The sequence below is a fragment of the Drosophila biarmipes genome, chromosome X (assembly GCF_025231255.1).
Source record: "Drosophila biarmipes strain raj3 chromosome X, RU_DBia_V1.1, whole genome shotgun sequence".
NCBI lineage: Eukaryota > Metazoa > Arthropoda > Insecta > Diptera > Drosophilidae > Drosophila > Drosophila biarmipes.
In genome coordinates this window covers 19,635,885-19,659,252 of record NC_066611.1, presented here as the reverse complement: position 1 = coordinate 19,659,252, position 23,368 = coordinate 19,635,885, and the positions used below count along the sequence as shown (strand labels likewise).

General features: G+C 42.7%; 1 protein-coding gene across 1 annotated transcript; it reads left to right on the top strand.

The window, feature by feature from the left end:
- The first annotated feature begins 269 nt into the window (after window positions 1–269).
- On the top strand, window positions 270–14,817 carry LOC108023402 (uncharacterized). Its single transcript, XM_044093721.2, is given in 5 exon segments — window positions 270–794; window positions 1,312–3,098; window positions 5,551–5,756; window positions 9,235–11,376; window positions 11,998–14,817. Coding segments are annotated over 4 exon segments (5,316 nt in total). The 5' UTR covers window positions 270–794; window positions 1,312–1,451; the 3' UTR covers window positions 13,319–14,817.
- Window positions 14,818–23,368: the final 8,551 nt, after the last annotated feature.

The following is a 23,368-nucleotide window of genomic DNA, read 5'->3' as shown; positions in this document are numbered from 1 at the left end:
GCCGACTGCGCTGCCCGTGTGTACTTTTTTGTTGTGTTTTCCGTTCGTCGTATTTCGTGTTTTCCGTTTTTCTTTTGCGCTCTGCATCCGCTGCCGCAGTCGGCGTCGCTGCCCGCGCCAGCCGCACCAGTGTGAGTGCGGCGTGCGCCTGTGTGTGTGTGTGTGTGTGCCGCACACATTTTTCAGTTGACTTCGTTGAAATAATTTTCGTAACAACGATCACGGCTGTTCGTATTCGTTCGTATATTATGGCCACACAGTTTAGGTTTTCAGCCGCCTGCCAGTACTTTGCCAGTATCTGTATCTTTCGCGCGCGCGTGGTGAACGGTTGTTTCTCGGCTCCTCGTCGGCGGAATTGCAGTTTCTGCGATTGACGACTTGTGCGACTCTCCACCAGCGTATTCTCGAGTTTTAGTTCATCGTTTTGTTGATTGTTGGTGGTGCCAACCACGCTGGACTCGGGAACTAGAACGCTTTATTGTCCCTCAGCCTGAAGAACAAACTTATTTGTGTTTTGCGAGGACGGGCGGACGTACCTCGGCGTCGAAAGCGGAAAAAGCGCTAAAGCGAAATAGCGAAAAAGTGCGAGTACAAAAAGCGCAGAGAGCCAGCAACAACTTGTTTTTTTTTTTTCGTCCAACCAGCGTTGTTGCGACAACAACAAAAAGGAATATAATTAACCAAAAAAAACCAACAACGAGAGAGAAAAGCAGCCACCAAATATATAACAACAAATGCATAAAATAGTTTTGTTTTTTTGCCTCACTGCAAAAATGCAGTCAGCGTTTGTTTGTGTAAGTGTGTAAATCTATACTATATACACGTATATACTATAAAACCAACAACAAAATGTGAAACCTAAATGTTGTGTGCCTGAGAAGCAACAACAACTTAAAGAGCGCGCATTGGCGCACGCACACTTGGAGAACAGCCACAAAAGAAACCAAAAAAAAGAGAGCGAGCACGTGTGCATGTGTGTGTGAGCCGGCCAGTGTGACCGTTTGAGTGCTAGAGAGAGAAAGAAAGCCGGCTCTTTATTTTTTCACCGTGTTCTGTTTAACTAAAAACAAAAATATTTACAAGCCCCTTGAGATAACAAATAAATAAAAGTACCATTACCGATTTCCCTTTGATATGTGAATAATGTAAAATACCATGTTACTTTGGACCTGGGAAAAGACCGGGCTGAAAACCCAGCATTAAATATTTGTGTAATTTTTTACATTTTTGACCTGTGAAACGGAAATTGTGTGATTGGTAATCGTGAAAAGTCATCCATAACGAATAAATTTCTCCTTCTGTGCCATGCAGCTCCTTAAATGAACCCAAGCCCACTGTGAAAAACGATAACCGGCAGAAAGCAGAGAAGGATTATCGATAACCAGAGGATATCAGAGAGAGCGAGAGCGAGAGAGATAGCGCATTCCAGAGCCAAAGAGCGAGCGAGAGCGATGGCCAGCGAGGATGTGCAGATTACCAGCGTCATCGATGCAAACGGCCAGAACTTGCCGCTCCACGGCAACAGCTTGGGCGGATCACTGGGTCCGCCCGTCAAACAGGAGCGTCCCGATGACGCCGAGATCCGCGAACTGGCCGCCAAGATGAAGGAGCAACAGAAGCAACAGGCCGCCCAGCAGGCATCCCGTCAGGCGGCCATGCAGCACTCGAATGGCGGCGGCGGTGGCGGCTCCTCTGCCACATCCGGCGGCAACATGCAACCGCCGATCACCAACGGCAACGGGCAGACGAACATCATGAGCTACCTGTCGCGGCATCAGAAGCTACCCAACGGCACCATGCAGGTGGTGCCCGCCTTGGCCGCCAACGGCCGCTCCAACGGGGCCATCAGCGACTCCGCCGGCTCGGACAAGAAGTCCTCCTCATCGGCGGGCCCCTGCGACGAGGAGTCGATCAACGGCCACTTTGGCTGGGCCCAGTTCGGCAAGGTGTCCATCCCGTACATCTTCAGGCAGTCGGAGAAGTACTGCTCCGTCCGCATGATCGAGCTGAAGCTGCTGGGCAAGTACCTCAACTGCCTGCACCCCGACATCTACTCCAGCTGCACCTGCGTGCGCAGCTACTACATCACCGATGCCGAGGCCCGCCTCTTCATCGAGATCAACCACAAGCACTGTGACAGCGAGTTCGGCCGCGACATCTTCAATCAAAAGGATCTGGTGGTGCGGCTCAGCGATGCCTCCAAGTTCTATCAGTTCCTCGACATTTGCTACCGCAAACTGGTCTCCGGCAGCAAGACGCCTTCGGAGAAGTGCGGCTTCATTCGCATCAACAAGGAGTCCGTGGTGCCCTACACTGTGCGCAATAACCAGCAGGTGGTGCCGCTCTTCTACTTCGAGGGCGAGACGGAGAATCTGAAGACCAAGGCGGAGCTGCTCAACGGCTGGGATCTGGCCTACCTGAAGTTCTGCTGCAAGGTGCAGGGCATTCGCAACGAGCTCTTCTCCAGCGAGAACGTGGCCGTCATCTCGCTGACCGACATCAAGAGCTACTTCCCCAATGGCACCGAGTTCGAGGACTACTGGCCCAGCAAGGTGGTCGACTCGAATCTGCTGATCGGCAACAGGGCCAATGTCAATAACTCGGTGAACTGGACGCGCCAGCCCTCGGCGCCGCCGCCCAAGGTGACGACATCGGGCTCGGGATCGTCGAGCGGCGGAGGAGGATCCTCCTCCTCCGGCGGTGGCGGTGGCCTGGGCCAGAACTCCTCCACGTCCTCGTCCTCGAATTCGGCGGGTGGCGGCGGCGGTGGTCAACAGGTCACCTCCAAGTCGCAGCAGCAGCAGCAACATGCCTCGGCAGCAGCAGCGGCAGCGGCCTCGGCGCAACAGCAGCACCTGATGAAGCAACGCGCCGCCGCAGCAGCTGCCGCCGCCGGCGCCAATGGGGTGGCCAATGCGGCCAACAGTTTTGGGGCCGCCGCGGTGGCGGCCTTCAATTCCCAGGCGGCGGCGGCGGCCTCGATGCTCCAACAGTCGCAGGGCAACAACAGAATGCTCTCCCAGGCCACCGTGCAGGCGCTGGCCAGCAGCGGCTGGATGTCCGGCCAGAGCAACCTGCAGCTCCACGCCCAGATGATGGTGAGTGTTCTGCATTGTCCCGGGGCCATGTCACTGCCATGCCACCCACCCCTGTTTTGCGATCTAAACCATACTAATCCTCTCCTGAAATACTAACCCGAAGCGTCATGGCGAAGAGGATGTGCCCTGCTGTTACCACTACCTCACTGAGCAATTCGATCGCGTTGTGTTGATATTTTTGGGAACAAACTAAGCCCCTTAGCCCGAAGATTAAAAGAATTTCCATACACTTATGCACTTACACTCTGTAACTTTGTACAACCAACACGTCCACTCATAGTCCTACGAAACTTGTGTAAATTATGAAAATGTAACCCGTTTCTTGAAAAAAAGTTACATTGCTGACCATACCTAATTATACGTAATTGTTATTTGATACTCGGTGCACAAAAAACGATGATTCTTCCTGCTTTTATTTATGCGGTAATGTAGCCCCAATTTCTGCCAAGTTTTCAGGGGCCTTTATTTGTTACTCGAAACGAAATAATCAAAGGGTTAGCAACATAATTCAAAATTGTGTTGCAATAAATATTTCCATCGATTTGAAGGAGCTCCCGAATTCCCAGAATTTTCGGTGTAACAAATTTTCCACCACTCCTTTGTTTGGTTATGAAATGGAATTATTTTGCGAACGCACCCAAAGTTACACTGTGAGGTACCTCTTGGTAATATAATAGTTACACAAGGTAGCTTAGAGGTTAGAGGTAGAAGAGGTCTAAAAAGATCTACGGTACTGAACCATTTCGCTAGGCATATGTTTCACTGTAAATATCTGAAATTAGGTCACCGCTTAGAATCCCATTTAAAACAAGTTTTTCGCGCTGTCATCGATGAAGATAATCCCTGCCTCTCGAAGAACTCGGGAATGCTAGTAGAGATCGGGCCGAAAAAAGTGCAAATGGAATGTAATGGGGTATGAAATGTGTGGTGTACAGAGGGTTTTCTCTAGAGAGTGCCGGGCCATGTTTTGTTGGCCTCGCTTGTAGCACACAAACTTACATGCTGGGGCTTACATATGTATGTGCATACATGCGAATGCATGTGTACATGAATCGCTGTGTGTGTTAGCGTGCTTTGCCTTTTTTCTAGCAGATTTTTCACAGTTTGGCAACAGCGCAGCAGCAGCGTTCGACGGCATCGAAACTGGGTCATCGGTGTGGCGGAATGGTGTGCATAGGAGAGTGGCTCCATCTCCCTCTTTTGCCCATCCCCATCTCTTTCCCCCTATCGCCCTCTCTTTCGCTCCTTGGTTGTGCTTGAGTGTGTGTGTGTTGGCCACAACCTGTTGATGTTGCTGTTACAGTCAAACTTGCATTAGGTGAACCCCAGTTTTCTAATTTCTTTTTTTTTGTTAATTTTATTTGTGCATTTATTTTGTTTGCCTAAGATGGAGCTTCAATTTTGTTGCACTAGTCTCGAATATTTTTTAAATAATTTAGGAACATTATGTTAATTTATGGGTTGCTTATTTTTTATTGTTTTATTTTACTAAAACTTCTCTATATTTTTTTTAAATTTTGCCTAGGCTCCATATTTTGTTTTTTTTTTTGGAAGATGGAGATGCAGAAAGTTTTAAAAATAATTAAAAAATGTTACTAAAACTCCAAATTATTTAAACAATTTAGCTTGACCTCCAAAAATGAAATTTGACCTCTAGCTTTCAAAACGTAAACACAACAAAAAACTCGCCACTCACGCCAAAGAATACTAGCCGCCTAGACACTCGACTCGATGTGAGTAATGGCAATCTTATCAAATCTCAAACTGAAAACGTAATTCTAATTCTAATGGCACACACAATCGTTGAAACGGCACGAAAAAGGTCTCCAAGCAGTCAATAGAGGGCTGCTAATTGATTTTTGCAGTTGAACTAATTCGCATTGGCAGTAGCTGGCTTCCGCCTTCTTTGCAATTGAATCCGTGGTAATTGCAATCTGAATCCATAATTGTTAATTATGCAGACTTAATGGTCCATACATATGTATGTGCAAAAGTAGGTCACCGAAACGATTAACTAAGTGGTTATATTTAATTATCAAATCAATAGCAAGTGGCAATTTATTACTTTAATTTGGTTTTCGCACTGATTTTGTTTCTGCCTGGCCCGAAGGGGACGTTCAGTTCCGCTGAGATACCTATCACTTCAGTTTGCTTTGTTAGGTAAGGTCTGGTAACCATATTGATTACAGTCATAAACGAAAAGTATCAGTAGTTTTTAGTCACATAGAAGGGTTTTTTGTTCTGTATGTGAATCAGTTATCAGGAACTGGCAAGAGTTGGTTTGGTTTTGGGTTTGTTTGGAGCTTTGCCTAGCTCAAATCGAGACTATGTTGAGAGGTTTAGGCACGTCTTCTCTCTTTGTGATTTGAATAGTTTTATATAAAATATGTGTGTACTTGGATTGCATTGCATTTCTTCTGACTTTCTCCTCCTCTCTGCCACTTTCCCGCAGGCCCAGCAAACGCACGCGTCCGCAAACCGCGTGGGAAGCTATCGGGAGCACATGAACAACCTGATGATGAGCGGCGGCAGCCGGCAGCCGTATTCCTACAACAATCCCGCGATCTCCATGTCCTCGGTGAACAACCACAGCGGGGGTGGCGGAAACGCCCCGCCGCCCCTCGTTCGCTCGGCGGCGGGCCAGAATGGCAACCACATGTAAGTAGAACGACAGTCCATAGTCTCCTCCTCCTATCGATTGTTTAAATCTTTCCCCCCACTACTGTCCTTGAGAAATGAAAAAAGAAAAAAAAAGAAAAAAGAAAAAAAAGAAAAGAAATTAACCAAGGAAACAGATTAGAACTTATTGATTCTACATTTGATTTTGCCTCTCCTTATGACTATTTACATTAATTACATTTAGTACGTTGATTTTATTTGAAATCTCGGATAAAAAATGCGCAGAAATTGTGTTTTTCAAATTTTGTTGTAATTCGTTTTTGCCAATATCAAAACAAAAACCTTATACTCTATTTTTTCGCTGTTGTTGTTTATATTATATACATATATATAATACACATATTTTACTAAGTCGCTCTAAGGGTTGAGTTCTCAATGTCTAGGCTGAAGTGCATCTAATGTCACTTTCGATGCCTCCGAAAGTCGATAAGTTGAAGGACTTGGCGAGCTTAATTAGCGATATACATCTATATCTTTGAAATAATGCTTAGTAGTCAGTAATTCAGTAATTGTGTAATATGCTGGGTGTAGTGGGGGGAATCGTAGGCTATAGACATTGAGAAATCGCTGCTTAAGTCCAAATTGCTCAGCCATTAGGGTGCCCACATGATTTCTTTGCAATCTCAGGAGAGTCGATATATATTTTTGATATTTTGTTGTTCTTTCGTTATGCTCTTTTCCAAAAAAAAATAATAATAAATATATAAAAATATAAATACATATTGCACCGATTGTTTTCTCCACTTTCTCAATGTTAGATATATAATAACGAACCATACCGAAATCGGCGTTTGTGCACGCATTTTATTTGAAGTTTGATCTGTGTTTTATATCGTCTTACAATAAATATACAATACAATACTCGTTCCTGGCATAAATTCTCTCTGCTCTTTGTTTTAGCCTTGCAACCATTAAGTTAATTACTCTCTTAAACGTAATGTTCCATAAAAAATTCAATTATTGTTCTTCTAGTCGAAAAGGCCAAAAATGTGTAATTTTTCCGAAGTGTAGAGCTAAACATATTTCCAAATAAATGTTCTACTCTCTTTAACGTTTGAATATTTTTGCATTATAAATGTCATTTGTTTTATAAATAATTGAAATGTATACCTCTCGGTTTCGAGTTTGAAATTGTAATCCAAAAAGTGTTTCGGTTTTCTGTAGTGTATTTGCAATCCATATATAGGGGATGCCGGTGTCCCAAACGAGTTTTTATGTTTTTCAAAATAATTACCAAACACCTATCAACCATACCACAAAAATACCAATTCCCCTCATAACATTTTCTAAAAGACCAATAAAAAACACACAAAATTGAAACCTTACTACTACTAACCGATTCGAAACGACCACTTTTTGCAAATACTTGACGAGCTTTTGTTCTCTCTTTTTATTTTCGGGTCTCCAGATTCCTAACCTCTTACGGCATGCATTAGGGTGGCTCAAGAAAGGCTCTCAGAAAAGTAGAGTGAAGTAAATAAGCAATCGGTATCGGAGGCGCGACTAAGGTGGAGACTAAGAATATAACGCTCACACTGGGATAACGCGGTTCTACCTGATCGATTAACACCACTACCGCCTACTTACTCCATATATAAGCCCAGTAGAACTAAACCCAAAACACAACACCACACACACAACACACAAAAAAACACACGAATACGCCCACACACACACCCACACACGCATCTGTACATACATCATATTGTAGAGTTATCCTATAAACAGAGCACATAACTCTCAATATCCGAAAAGTATCCGTAGCGATTGCATGACCTTCCCGACTTGATTAAGTTCAAAAAATGAAAGTAGAATAAAAGTCTTTATAAACATTATATCCATACGAAAACGTACATGTATTTGATTCTTTTTTTCAATGGAATGATGATGATTTCGTTATAACCTAACTTTGTATATTATTATAACTCCTTTTCCTAGTTTTGCTCTAAAAACTCTTTTTTTTTTCTTCTTTGTATGATATATTGATAATTTAATGTTAAAGAGGAACTACAACATATTTTGAAAAACATAAATTCGCATAATAAAAGAGAAAAAACCCCGAAATGACTTACCTTTAAAATATGGTTAAAAATATATATTAAATATATCTAAAAATGCAACAAAAAAACATATCTACATTTATTTAATGGCTGTGTGTACTGACTACCCCTAATGTTATCACACACACACACACAAACACCTCAAACTCTCTCACACACACATGAAAACACAACACACACACACACGTGGTATGACTCACGACTTGTGACGAACGAAAAAGTTAAAAAAAAAAACAAAAACATATACCTACATATATAAAAAAGGGGAAAAATACAAGGCAGCCGCAGCAACAACAGCAACAGCAACAACAACAACGAGAACAAGCTTTTATCGGTGGTGGCAGGTTTTTTTAACCCCGTTTGGCCCCACCCACCCCTCCCCCTAGCTCACACACACACAAACACACAAACACCACTAAACCAACAGATACAAAGTACGAAATACAGTGAAAGATCCTAGATACATTATATATAATGCGTGTACAAAAGTTGAAGTAACATCACTCCATGAAAAATGTATGACAATCGATTCTGAGTTTTGAAAGCCTGGCTTAAAAAATACGCAGACATTGTAAGGCTAGAATTAAACGGGGCAAAAAATAAAAAGAGAGGAAAAAGCTTTTTTGAAAGCTTTTCCAACCCGATGTATATTTATTGCATCTCATATAATTACATAAAAACACACAACCAAAAAGACACTCGCACAAAAAGGCCTTTCACATTAGGAAGATATATTTTTCACATTCAAATAGAACCCAGGAAAGTAATCATTTTTGGCTGATTCTAACTCTATTTTAAAGCTATGAAAAGGGAAACATTGTTCAAAAGAGCATTGAGAAATCAATTGTAGGGCAATAAGGAATATTTTTTTCGGGAAAGAAAGAAAGAGCAGAGAGTAAGGCACAGCAAATTCATCAAATTACTTCATTAAACCAATAAAAACACAAATCGGGTTTAAAAAACCAACGATAATTGACTATCGCCACCTGGTTTTCTCTCATTTGTTTTCATCGGCAGCAGTCGAGCGCAAAGGCCAAGGCAATGGGGATATCGATGTCTCCGATATGTTTAATCGGCAAAGCAAGTGCAGTTACGGATGCAGAAGATGATGGCAAGAGGCTAAAGATGAGGCACGTGCGGGCCAGCCAACGAGATTCAAAATCAAAATTCAAATGCATACCAAAGGGGACTAAAACCAAAAATGTCCCACTGTTTTAAGACTTAGTTAGTTGATGAGGAATGACAATTACAACAAAATCGATTGAAAAATGCAAAAAGAGTCCTTAAAAAAAACTAATCTAAAAACAAAAGACAATTGTAAATAAAAAACAAGCTAAAAACAAAAAACAAAAATGGGGCGGTCACCTCGACTTATGTATTGTATATAATGTTTCTAGGTCAAATGTCGAGCAGTCGCTGGTGCAACAACAGCAACAGACACAACAACAACCGCAACAACAACGACACCAGAACAGCACATTTAACAACAACAACAACAGCAACAACAACCATGCACCACAGCAACACTCTTCACCAAACAACCAGAACAATAACAGCCACCACCATCATCACCATCAGCAGCAGCCACATGCCCTGGCCAAAGGCCACGGCAGCACCAGCAACAGCAGCAACAGCAGCAACATGAGGGGCAACAGCAGCAGCAACAACGCAAGCAGCAACAACTCCAACTCGGCGGCCGCTGTGGCCGCTGCTGCTGCTGCGGCTGGCTATGTGCAGGCTCTTCTGGGCGGCGGAGGCTCTGCCGGTGGCACAGGGGGCGTGGCCGGTGGCGCTGGCGCCAGCAGCAACAATGCCTTCAACTACAACCTGCCCTCGACGCGAGCGGACTACACGAATCTCGCCCTGTGGAATCAACTGACACCCGCCCAGCGTTTGCTCTTCAGTCAGCAGTTGAAAGGTGCCAGTACGGGCTCTGCCGTTGGTAATGCCAGCAATCCCAGTTCCATTCATCATGCCAGCGGAAAGCAGAACTTTCCAGCCCTACCCTCCTTGCCACTGGACACCGATCTGATAACCATGCTGGACTATAATAATCCCAATAAGGCGAACAAAAGCCAGAAGAGCGGTGGTGTTACGTTTACCAAACCCATAGTGCCACCATTGATACCAGACGGTTCGGGTGCCGAGATAACTCTCACCAAGAGCAGCAGAAGAGGAGGAGCAGGAGGTGGTGGCGCAGGAGCCGCTGATGGAGGTGGAGGAGTGGCCAGCACTGGCAGTGGCACTACCATACCGCTGAACTCCACTCAGGCTCTCGAGGATTTCGAAAAGAAGTGCACCGTGATGTCGGACGAGATGCGGGCTGTCATCCAAAAGGTTCTCGCCAATCCGGATCTCTCGACCTTCATACAGACCAATTCCAGTGGCAACAATAGTGCGAGCAATCAAAGTCACCTGGTGCCTTCGTACATATCGCCGCCGATGTCGCCCTCGGTGGTGGGTGGCCTGAACATGGGCATGGCCATGGGCAATGTGGCCACCCTGACACTGGCCTCCAATCCGAATGTGACGATAACGCCACAGCTGCCGGGGCACTTTCTGCATTCGCCGTCGAGTTCGTGCTCCAGTTCGAGTGCCTCGAACACGGCGCCATCTCCGCTGAGCAGTGGCGGCGGAGGAGGCGGCGGCGGCGCCGGAGGGGGGTCGGCAAGTGGGGCGGGTGGGGCATCCGGCGGGGCAAGTGGTCGGCAAAAGAGCGTCATTTGCTCGACCAAAAGCAATAACCTACCCATGGCCATACTTTCGCTAGCTAGCAGTAATAATGCATTGGGGGTTAGTTCAAATTCAGGCGGACGACGGAACAATAATAACAATAATCATAATAGCAATTACGGTCGTCAGACACACAGCCAAACTAGCAATACACAAACCACCCAACAACAACAACAACAACAACAACCCACACCCACTGACGTAATCGATCTGTCCTCCTCCCGAAGGTCACTCGCTGCATCGGCGGCCTATTTGCAGCAGCACTCGTCAGCGGTCGCCCAGCAGCAGCAGCAGGTGGCAGCGGCAGCGGTGGCCCAGCATCAACGTTTGGCCGCCGCCGCCGCCCATCATGCGCAGCATGCCCAGCAGAATGGACGCAGTTCCTCGAGCTCTGGCGGCAATTCCGGCAGCTCCGCGAATTCTTCAGGCAACAACAATGGCACGAGTAACTCGGGCTCCTCCGGCAATGGCTCAAACGGGAACGGTAGTGCCTCATCCAATAGCGCCTCCATGCACCTGCAACGTCATGCGGCACTGGTGGCGGCGGCCAGTGCGGCGGACAGTGCCCAGCGCCTGTGCGTCATACCCGAAATACCCACCAACAACATGAACCTGACGCCCTACAAGGTGCAGAAGGTGTGCGTCGACAAGCACCTGGTGCCCTGCATCAACATGAAGGCCTACAACGACTCCGAGCAGCTGATGACCCTCATCGAGTTCCAGAAGAACTTCTTCCCCTCCGTGCCGCTGGATCACTGCAAGCGGCTGATCGAGGCCCTCGGCGTGGAGCTCTACAAGGCGAATCGGTGAGTTTTGAATATATATTTCCCCCCTGCCCTAGTAAAAGCCTCTGAAAATCCCTAGTTTCCTAGTTAAGGTTTTTAAATCTAATCAAGATCTAAGAAAATGAAAATTGCAGAAAAATCTGTCAGAAAAATGCGTTAAAGATATAAAACTATGCAAGAAAAATGGAAATACCAAATATTTTTGGCCAAATTAATCTTTAAAATTCACATTCCATAATCAGTTGCTGGCAAATTGCTTTAGCTTTACCCCCAAATTTTTCTTTTCTTATAAACACAAGCTATTTTGAGCGCACGTAATTGATATTGCAATATCGAAGAACTCATTAAAAGGCTGTCAAAGAAATGTTATGTTTGAAATGCAGTCAACCGAAAAGCAGGCAGATGTCAAGAAAATTTACCATGAATTTCAGGAAGTGCATTAATGAAAATGTTGTCAGTTTCATGTGAGTTCAATTGAATAAATATAAATTAAATTTCATGGATTTAATTTGAATTTCCCTAAAATATATAGTGAGTAGGCAAGAAATGCAATTTTCTTTGATTTATTACTTCCGGCACTTAGTATATTTTACCAATAAATTGGGACCCCTAACTGATGGCAATCTCTTCGCATATTCGCAGGCGACAGGTGCAAATCCTGATGGAGTACGACCGCAACTACAACGAGAACATGCCGCTGGTGCAGGTGCGCGACATCATCAAGTACATGACGCAGCTGACCTTCATGACGCGCCAGCCGGAGCAGCCGCCGGCCAAGAGGACGCGCACGAGCTAGGAATTAAGCTGGGGAGCACAACATTTGCCACCAACAACAACCACAACAAAAACAACAGCAGCAGCAGCAATATCGACAACCAACACACCAAAAACACCACCATCCAGCACAACAACAGTCACAACAAGTAACAACAGTGCAGCCACAGTTCACACAAGATCAACAGCAACATCATCAGCAGCAGCAGCAGCGGCAGCACCTTTGGTGGCAGGCACTTCGTTAAGGAGACGAGCCCTCACACCGCCAGCGAATGTGAGCGGTGGTGAAGCTCTGACCAGGCGGAGGGCACTAGCACCACCGCCAGCTCCACCAGTTCCTGCCACACCGCCGGGCACAGGAAGCCGAGGATCGCCTGCAACATCAGCAACACCAGCACACACCACCAGCAACACATACGAAATGTTGTACTCCCACAACCCACACCCGCACCACCCAGCCGCCCAGCACCACCACACAGCACAGCAGCACCACCAACACCATCAGCAGCAGCATGAGCAGCAGCGACTGCTGAAGAAGCGGCAGCATGCAGAGCAGTCGGCCGCAAAAAATCCCCGAACTGCTGCTGCGGCTGCTCAAAAGATGGCCGAGGCGGAGCATGCGTACTTATCCAATTTATATGGCAAGGCGGCGGCCAGCATGCTGAGTCCACCGCTGGGCAATGTCCTGCCCGAATGGGAGCAGCAGAGGCAGCGAAGGACGCAGGCGGCGGCAGCAGCAGCAGCAGCAGCAGCAGCAGCAGCAGCAGTAGCACCGCCCCAGCAGCAACAGCAGGCGGCGGTGGCGCCACCCCAGCGACATATAATGCATCGCAGGCACAGCGTGTGTGCCGCTGGACTAGCCAGCCTGTCGCCCGCCTCCTCGACGCACTCCTCATCGACGGCGTCGCCCACGGCGGCGGCAGCGGCCCTGGCCGCAGCATCCTACTACGGCAGTGCAGCTGCAGCAGCGGCGGCGGCATTTACGGCACCATATCAACACCATCATCATCATCACGCTGCAGCGGCAGCGGCGGCCCACCATCATGCGGCAGCAGCAGCAGCGGCAGCGGCGGCAGCTGCGGCGGCCCATCACACACACGGCCAGCCATCGCCCACCATCTATCCGCCCACGCCGCCGCCTTCGGCGCCCTGGGTGCATCCTTGGTACGCCGGCGATGCCGCCTTCTGAGCAAGAGATCGTAGATAGAGTATAGATCGTAGACAGATCCAGATACAGATCCCAAGGGGCAAGCAACTCAAGCCCCACACTGTACATTCGAGTTTCTAGTTTGTTAAGCTATTTATTAAAACGACAAAGAGTAAAACAGTAAACAAAAAACAAAAACCTAGAGAGAAAGTTAGAGAGAGAGGGTGCCCCCAAACATTTTTTTTGCGTGCGTGTTCTGGAGGAGATTAGGTTGTAAGTAGGCTAACTAAAACAATTTCTGGGCATTATATGTCAACTAACCAATAATCGAGGGAAACCTTATCGATGATATATGGACTAGAGCTGCTGGGATTTCGTTTGGTCAAACAACAAGAACAACAAAAGCAACAGCAAAACAACAAACAAACATTTTTAACTGAGAACTCAAAGAACTGATTACATATTATTATCGAAACACACACAGAGAGAACAACTCGTTTTCGTTTTCGTTTTTGATTCGTTCGGAATACTTATTTTTCGTGGTTCAAAAGTCTTTTTCTAGAAATATTTACATAAATTAACAGATATATGCTATACATGTGTATTATATAGGTAAAGAGAGCCAATAAACTCGTCATATTGTAAGCAAGAAATGAAATTTCTTGCGTTTCAAAACTATGCAAAATACAAAACTAACATAGAAACTAAAAATGCGAACTAAGCGAAAGCAACTATTCAAAAAGTGAGTCAAATTTTGTAAGCTAGAAGAAGAACAGATCGCTAGATCGTGAGAAATTCCATTTAATATCCATTAACGTCTTATCATTGTCAAGCATTATCATCAAAAGTTTCCCAATCGAGCAGCAAAGCGTAAATCCTAAGCAACTGTATGATTTAACAATTTCCAAATCTTACAAATAACATAAAAAGCTACAACTACAAATTAAAAAGGCAAAACACAACAACGCAAAATGATAAGTTGAGAAGGAAACACACAAACAAGAACCAGAAAACTATGTTGAAAACATACAAAAAAAAAAACTTTAAATTTAAATACAAAAAAAGGAAAGAGAACTTATGTTATATACAGTGTATGTATATCGAAATATATATGTATGTGTATGAAATACTTGAATATCCGTTTTATGGATTTAAGCATATTTTTTTTTTTAAATAATCATAGTAATTTTTTTTGTATTGGCAAAACATAAGGATATTTATTTAATACTATGTTGCTGATGTTGCACTTATAATTTCCTTTTACCTTGCTCACGCCACTCATTTTTATACATTTTAGTTCAGTGCTGTTATTTAATTATCTTGGGCAATTGTTTAAAGGAATTTAATTGTAAGTCACGGAAACACTCACACACACAGACAGAGAGAGAAAACTAAGTAAAGGTATATTTAAAACTTTATTATTGTTAGGTTTAAAAGCCGTCAAAGTATTTATCAAAGCGTGTTTTCATTTTTGGCAGTGCAGCAAAAAACTAAAAGCATAACGGAAAATAAAGAAATGAAGCAAAACTAAACAGAATCAATATCGTCTATTGTGTTTTTATTTAAACAAATGAGCTGAATGGGGGGAATTTAAGATGGCGCTTAAAAGGGCGCCAAAATGTTGGACTGGTGCTTGCCTAAAGCTCCTGCAAGAGCTTTTTGGATCCTAACTTGGATGTTCTACGGGATTGAAGAGCTTTTAAGGATACTTGTTATTTGCAAAATGATAAAAACGTTTGTTCTGCCCAAAGTAAAAATTGTTAAAAAACCGAAATTAAGATTTCTTTATCCTGCATTTTCGTTTGTTAAGTGACCTGTAACTGATAAAGCTTTTTAAAAATACCCAATAGCAAGGATACTGTACCAAGAGCTTTAAGCTTTGACAAGCTGTTTTTCAGTTAAACTCTAGATCTATAAAAATTAAAAAAAAATAAAAAAGGAAGAGGGTTTTCAATCTATGTAGGTAAGAAGAAGGGGTATAAAAAGTTATGCCGCATCATATTCAAATGGGAGGCATCTGCCCACAGCAATGTCCTTGTCAAATGAAGTGCAACACTTTCTGAGAGAGGGAGGCGGCACTTTTTCCCCGTTTCCCGTGGAAAATTCAGGACAAATTGCATGAAAACCGTGTACGCGTGCATGAGCAATAAAATGCTTTGGGGAGCAAACTGTGCGGAAAAACTGCAACCGACCAAAACAATGGCAACAACGGCGACACGAATGAAGTTTAAGGGAATTTCCACTGTAAGCGCAAGATAAACATGGCCCTTGGGAGGGGAATTTGGGGTGGTACGCAGTGCAACTTTGGTCCACCCCAGCTGCCAGTTGGTGCCGCGTGTGTCCTGTGAGTCCTGTGAGTCCTGGGCAAGTAAACAAACGCACATGGCTGCCAGGCAGAGGGACGACTGTACAGGCTGGACAGGATGTTAGCCATAATTGATGAGTACCCCGAACGGGGGATACCCTGCAGCGATTTCTTATATGGTTTCTACTCTGATCTATTGTATTTTAAATGTTACATATTTCAACACTTTTTTTTGGGTATTCTAAACATATATGTACATTTAGATAATTTAAAATAATATAGTTTTGTATTATCATAGAATAATTGTAAATAATATATTTTCTGAAATCATAATTTTTTACGTAACTTAATATAAAAATGTATATTTAAAATGTTGTTTATTTATTATTCAACGGATCCTTGTTTAGGGAACAAAAAACGTAACTTTCGCGCCCCGCTCGATGTCATTTATTCGAAGTTCCCTCGCCGCCCATGCCACTCCACCATCAACCGCTCCCTTACACACGCACACACACATGCACAGTTGACTTTCCGCCATATTCGTTGCATTGGGGAAAAAAGTTGATCCTTTCGGTTGCCCTCGTCCACTGCCCCGATCCTTTCCCATTGCCAAAAGCGAAAAGTGTAATTCCCGCAAATAAAACATGGTAACCGCCGTGCAAACAAAGCAGCCAACAGAAACAATAGCAAAACAAAACAAAAAACCGACAAAAACGGCGGACAGAAATTTGTTTAAAAATATTTATGAAATATACACAAATTGTTTATGAAGTAAAACCGCAAACGTTTCATTTCGCTGGCAGGTCAGGGCCTCTGGGAAAGTCCGAAATCCGATATGTCCACCTCCTTTGGGCCAAAACGAGCTGGGATTTGTGGTCGGAAGATGTTAATGAAGGATATGGCTACATAGTTTATAGGCTATTGGAGGCATCTCGGGTTTATTAATGCATTGAAAGAAAAAACTACATAATATTTCCAATTATAGCAAAATCTAGACAACCACAAGTACCCAGTGCGTATACATAATGTATTACGCGAAGAAAAGGTTATAAATTACGTATACGCAGCAATATTTATTTTTTTTACATATTTTGTATATTATATATATTAATTAGATTTCTATTTTTATTTCATTCAAAGTTTAATAGATATACAAAGCATTCATCTTTAAATGTATTAAATAATAAAATCTCGTCAACTCAACCAGGTATCCCATCCTTTAAGCCCGCCAACATAAAAAGACCCACCTTCTGCCGCAGAATCCCTTCGATTTTGCTCTCTTTTTCGGTGTCTAATTAGAGGCTGACTAATTGATGAGTGGGCTCTGGGTAGCGAAAAAGCGAGGGACACAAGTGATTGACAAGCTGTTTCATTGTAAGGACAATGGCCGGACACGTCTTCATTCAGTGGAGTCAGTCGCGATGGCAAGAAGGAAGCCAGCAAATTGCTGTCCTTGTTTTTGCATAGCCGGCAAACTTTTGTGCCCGCCTATCCTTTGTCCCCGGACCACCCGTACCACGCCGAGGAAAAACCAGCCCAAAAACCACCCGCTGACCACAATGTATGGCCGGGCATTATTCAAAGGACGCAGGACCCGCTGGCAAATGCGATCCGCTTCGCTTCGCTCGCTGGTAAAACAAGCGCGAAAACATAATGAGCATATAAATAGACAAACAATCACCAGACAGCGACCCACCGCACCACCGCACCACCGCACCACTCCCCACAGCAAGGACCGCCACGAACCGCTATCCACCACACGGCGAGGTGAGTTCCATGGTCGGCAGCAGAGGAAACCGTTAGTCGTGGGGAAGCCATGTTGTCGACCGCGTCGAAGGACCTCTTCCGCCTTATAGACTATTCAAGAATTATAACTAAATAGGATCCCAAGATAAAACTTTATTTAATGTTTGTTTTTAAGAAAAGGTCTTACATTTTACAACTCAATATTAGTTAATAGATTAATATTTATAATACAAGTTTACTTGTAAAAATTCGTACAAAATATAATTCAGACAGAGATTGCAAAAAGTTAGAATCTTAGGATGAATAATTTAGGTTAATTGAGAATGAGAAAAATCTTAATAGGTGGTAAAGATTTTTTCAAAGCCTGACAATGCTCCTAATAAGTACAAATACTCGCACTTATGCTGGACATGAGTTTATGGAAAATTCGATGCTAAATTGGGACAAATAAATAACATACGAGTCCTTACAATTCAATCTAAATAATTTTAGCTGGAAAAAATGTAACACACATCAATCAATTCGTTAGTTCATGTCATGTTCGTCTAGTCCAATTTACCACAGAAATAGTTTTTTTGATTGCCTAGCAAAACCATGCATTTGTACAATATTAAATAAATACAGCCCTTACGCATATTTATTTCAAAAAATTTGGCAGTCAAAAGTGTTTTCATTGAATTCCGCGCTGCCAAAGTTGTTCAGCCATGCTCAGTGTTTACCTCCCCCTTTTTCCTACATTGCTCTTGTTTCCAATTCAAACTCCTCACTCTCGCTCTATTTTGTTCCTTCTTTTCTTTTGATTTTCCCGACGGCCCTCTGTTGTTTTTGCTCAATTTTTGTAGCTGTAAATCGAATTTGGACACGCTTAGATAACTTTCAGATTTATTTATTTAAAAATTTTAGACGGCAAGCTCGGCAATTTATTGGAAACATTTACTCGGATGGATTGATTTTGGTGGGCCGCTTTCGTTTTAGAGATTGAATCAATTTGCAGCGGAAAAGCCATATTCTGTAAGGCCAGTGGGGTTAAATGAGTCGTTTTCAAAAGCTGTGTTGGGTGGCTCGCAAATAGTTGTTAAATCATAGAGACTTCGGTTTGGGTAGACTGAGTTAGTTTGATTATAAATGCTAATGCAGAAAAATGAGACTGGGTTAATATGTTGACCGTCTTGTACTTTAAATATTTCAGTGTAGAATATAAAAAATTTTGAACACAAACTCAAAGAAGTATCACAGATAAAAATCGGGGCCCTATAACTGAAGTTATGCAATTTAGAAGGGCAGTTTTGGGTTCCCATTCTGGAAGACCACTGAAAATACGGCTGAAATCTGGCATGAGAAAGGGCTAAAATTTTGACCCTCTTGAAATTTAAATATTTAAATGTAGAACATTAGATATTTTTACTACAAACTCATAAAGGTATCCCATATCAAAATCGGGATCATATTAGTCAAGTTATGGAATCTATAAGTGCAATTTTGGGTTCCCATTCTGAAATCCACTGGAAATACGAAAAAATCTGACATGAGAAAGGGCTAAAATGTTGACCATCTTGTAATTAAAATATTTAAATGTAGACCATTAGAGATTTTTACTACAAACTCATAAAGGTATCCCATATCAAAATCGGGATCATATTAGTCAAGTTATGGAATCTAGAAGTGCAGTTTTGGGTTCCTATTCTGAAATCCATTGGAATTACGAAAAAATCGGACAAGAGAAAGGGCTAAAATTTTGACCCTCTTGTAATTAAAATATTTAAATGTAGAACATTAAAGATTTTTACTACAAACTCAAAAAAGTATCCCATATCAAAATCGGGATCATATTAGTCAAGTTATGGAATCTATAAGTGCAATTTTGGGTTCCTATTCTGAAAGCCATTGGAAATACGAAAAAATCTGACATGAGAAGGGGCTGAAATTTTGACCCTCTTGTAATTAAAATATTTAAATGTAGAACATTAGAGATTTTTACTACAAACTCAAAAAAGTATCCCATATCAAAATCGGGATCATATTAGTCAAGTTATGGAATCTAGAAGTGCAGTTTTGGGTTCCTATTCTGAAAGCCATTGGAAATACGAAAAAATCTGACATGAGAAGGGGCTGAAATTTTGACCCTCTTGTAATTGAAATATTTATATAAGGAATATTAAAGATTTTTACTACAAACTCATAAAGGTATCCTACATAAATTGGGATCCTATTATTCAAGTTATGGAATTAATTTAACCTGGTAAAGCTACAAATCATTTTTTTAACTCGCAACCCTTTTATCTTCGGAATTCGTTTGCGGCTTGAAGTTAACGTACTTCCCCCGACAATTCCTAAAACTTTCATTATGCCAACTGTTTGCTTAAGTGGTCCCCCCTCGCAGCACCCACCATTGTTGTTGTTTCGTTCCAATGTGTACGCATAACATTGCATTACCACAATGACCACTCGGATTCCACTCTCTTCGTCCCCGTTCTTACACTGTTGCGTCTTACATTTTCATTAACTTAAAATAACAACCGAAAGTTGTGCAACCGAGGGGCTCTTCCAGCAGCTTCTTCTCATCCGCCCCCTCCGTTTTAGCCTCGAAAAAGTGGGGCAAAGGAGTGCGAAGAGCGCCACTTCATACATAAACATTAGCCGGCGTACAATATTTTTTGATATGCCCTGTCCAGCTGTGTTCCATTTCCCCCCAAAAAGCCCCCGAAAACTACCCGAGCCAAGCGTAACGTGCAATTTTTATTATTATAGCCAGGAACTTGCTACATGTCAGGCCGCCTAGACACTGTTGTTAACTTTTGCTGGGGACTTTCAGCACGCCCCCACCAACGAATATTTCTCATCGATTTTGGCAGATCGATGGATTTTTAAACTCAATACATTACAGATTATTATATATAGAAATTCCATGTTGTGTTTTTCAATTAACATGGTTAATCACATATTTCTAAAATTGTATAATACAAAATATAAACTATGACCTAGAACAGGATTTTAACCATAATTTGAATAAACACCACAAATTATCTTACATTTAAAAATACTTATATTTCAATAACAGTGGGTATATTCCAGCATACTATCCCTACGTTTAGAACATTTCTTCAAGCATTTCAACTTGTTCGCAGAACTTTTGTCCTGCACTTAGAGTGGACAAACGGACACCGGGACATACGGAAAAAACGGACAAACGGCAAAACGGACATCCGGAGAAGTGAAACACCCACGAACTCATATGTGGCGAGGCGTTCGGAATGTTTGGCCGGCAAGTTTTTGCCTTTCGGCTCCATTCGGACTATTCCAAAGTATTTTTGGTCAAATTAAAAAACATTTTACAATTGTCTGCTGCATCCTAGGTGAGTGGGCAGAAGTTGGATTTTGTGTTTTCGTGTCTTTCTGTTTACACTTTGTCTTGGCCAAAGTCGGGGATCGCTGGCCGTTTTTCCAGTTCATTGGTTTTTCGAGTCGTCGAGTCGTGGTGGCAACTTCAACTATTTTCCTTCTTACTTGCCAGAAAGTTTGCCCTTCCTTCTTGCGTTCTTCCTGTAGCCCAATATTTTTATGCGGATGGGGTTCTTTTTTGTTTTTTGGGGATGGTCTTAACGTCTCTTTGCCCTCTCTAAGGTGTTTTTTGGGGGGCAACGCTTTTTTGGTAATTAGTTAGCAACTAGTTAGCTGCAAATTTCTTTTTTGTCCCTGCGGTTTGCTTGCCAAGTTAATATGCGGCTGCCATGTGACATTATCGTTAGGGCCCCACAATACCCACTCCCCAAAGAGTTTGCCCCTGCGTGGCAAAAGTTTCCACCCCGCTGAAGAGCAACAAAGCAGAAACTTTGAAGTGCAAGTTTGCTTTTTATATCGTTGCAACGACAACAAGAAACTTTTCTCAGTTTCGTACACAAATAATTGCATAAATTATTACAATTTGCAGTAATTCATACCTGAAACTATGAAATGACAGGACACCCAAAGAAAAGGTCTTTGGTAGGGTCTTAACAGAAGAAAAGGTTCATGGAAAGGGCAAAGGAAATGACAAGAAAGCGAAAAGTCCCACAATGACAATATTATTAATAGTTCGTATGGTCTTAGCAACACACGATATATTTTACTGGTGGTAACATTGGAATCATAATGTGCCCTAGCATATATATGAATATTTTAAGATCCTTTATCGAAGCCACTTTGTATACAAATATTTTATGGAAACTAATTATGTATGGGCTGTTATTTGTTAAGGAAAATTATGTTAAGATAGTTATAGAACTTAAATATTTAATGAAATAAAAATTCAAACTTCAGTTTAATTTTTTAAAGACAGTTCTAGAACTGGAGTACTTAATACACTTAAAATATTGCATACCCAAGGTGTTTTAAGTTATTCAAGATCAAGTTTGGTGGCTGAAATTGCGCCAGCTTAACAGTTATAATCTGAATAACAGTAAACAAAATTAGCAAGGCCATTACTAGTCTATCTTGTGGGCGTGGCTCGGCCCATTAAGCTGGCTTTCAGTTTTATTAGCGCGATTTCCGCTTCCGGCGCTTGCCATTGCCTTTGCTGCTGCCAACTGAAATAATAACCATAATCGTGGGGATAAAGCGCAACCGAATGGCGGCAGAGATAGCAATGGCAGCACCCGTAATTGTCATGCCACGCAGCAATCTCGAATCTCAAGAAGACTACCGAAAAAGCAGAAGCCACAGCAAAAAGCATTTGCACTTGAAGTTTTGTCGCTAATTGCGCGCAGAATACTCTCAGCCAAAAATACTTCCCGCCTCAGCTCATTGAAATTTTCGCATTTGTTCGCATAATTTCGCGGCTCCAAATGGCTGCGGATTTTCAATTTTCTTCTCAATGAGCCCAAGTTTTGGGGAAGTTGGCTTTCAAGTGCTTTGATTTTCCATCGCCATTTCATAATTTCTTGCACAGCCAAAAATGGATATCATTTGCAACTTTCTTTATCTTTCGCTGCTAGCAAAGTTATATTTTATAAACCGTTGGCAAAGTAAATATTTAAGGAATAAATGTACTCATAAGCCACTTTGAAATAGGCATAATATGTTTATTTTATCCATATTTTTATACTGCTACTCACAGACTTAAATCACACACTTGAAAGGGGATAAGCCGTATAGGGAAAATATTGAGATTCATCATTCAAATCTTAAAGGGCTTTCAATTTTCGAAAACATTTTTAAAATGTTTGAGAAAATATTTAAAAAAAAGTCCTTTAACTGAGCAGCAAAGTAGAAAGATATTCGTAATTTGTCATATTTGTGAGAATTTTGGCAATTTCACTTCTCCGCTGACTTTTTCTCCTGCACATATATTGCCTTAATTCGTATGTTGGTATAAAATGCCAAACTTTTGTCATTAAGCCTTTTTAATAATAAATTACATAAAGTGGAGGGTGGGAATGTGGAATGGGGATTTGGGCTGGAGTAACCGGAGTCTGACGAGTGTGTTGCCATTGACCCGTGGCTTTTGTCGTCGTTTTGCCAGTGAAACTTTTACGAGTCCTGCATCCCGGCTGCTCCATCATCGTCGTATGCTCTCCATGGAAATCAGATTTATTACATAATTATGCACAAAGTAACGACCATGTGTGTGGGGGCCCACTTCTCTGAAGGAATCTATAATCTATGGGCCCCCAGAAGTTTGTTAAAAACAAGTGCAGCTATCAAGTTTTCGTCGGTATCACGTATACGCCGTGTGGTTTCCTCGGCTGTGGCAACACAATTGAATGGCCCAAAAGTAGACTGCCATTTCCCACGCCATCCATCCTCGGTCCATTTCTGAGCTGGCCACCAGGAATCCGAACGGGATGGGCTCGGAAAATTGGCCGGCATTTTGACCGCATGCAATTGACAGAGAGTTCATCATTGGGTTTCTGGCCAAAATTTCACTCCGCATTTCCGCAGCGAACTGAAAAGTGGAAACAAATGCATTGCCTTCACATTTTTCCGCACAAATTCAGTACATTTGTGTCGGAGCTGCAGTCGCAGAAAGTGTGCCACATGCAGGCGTGTACAGTACACTTAGAAAA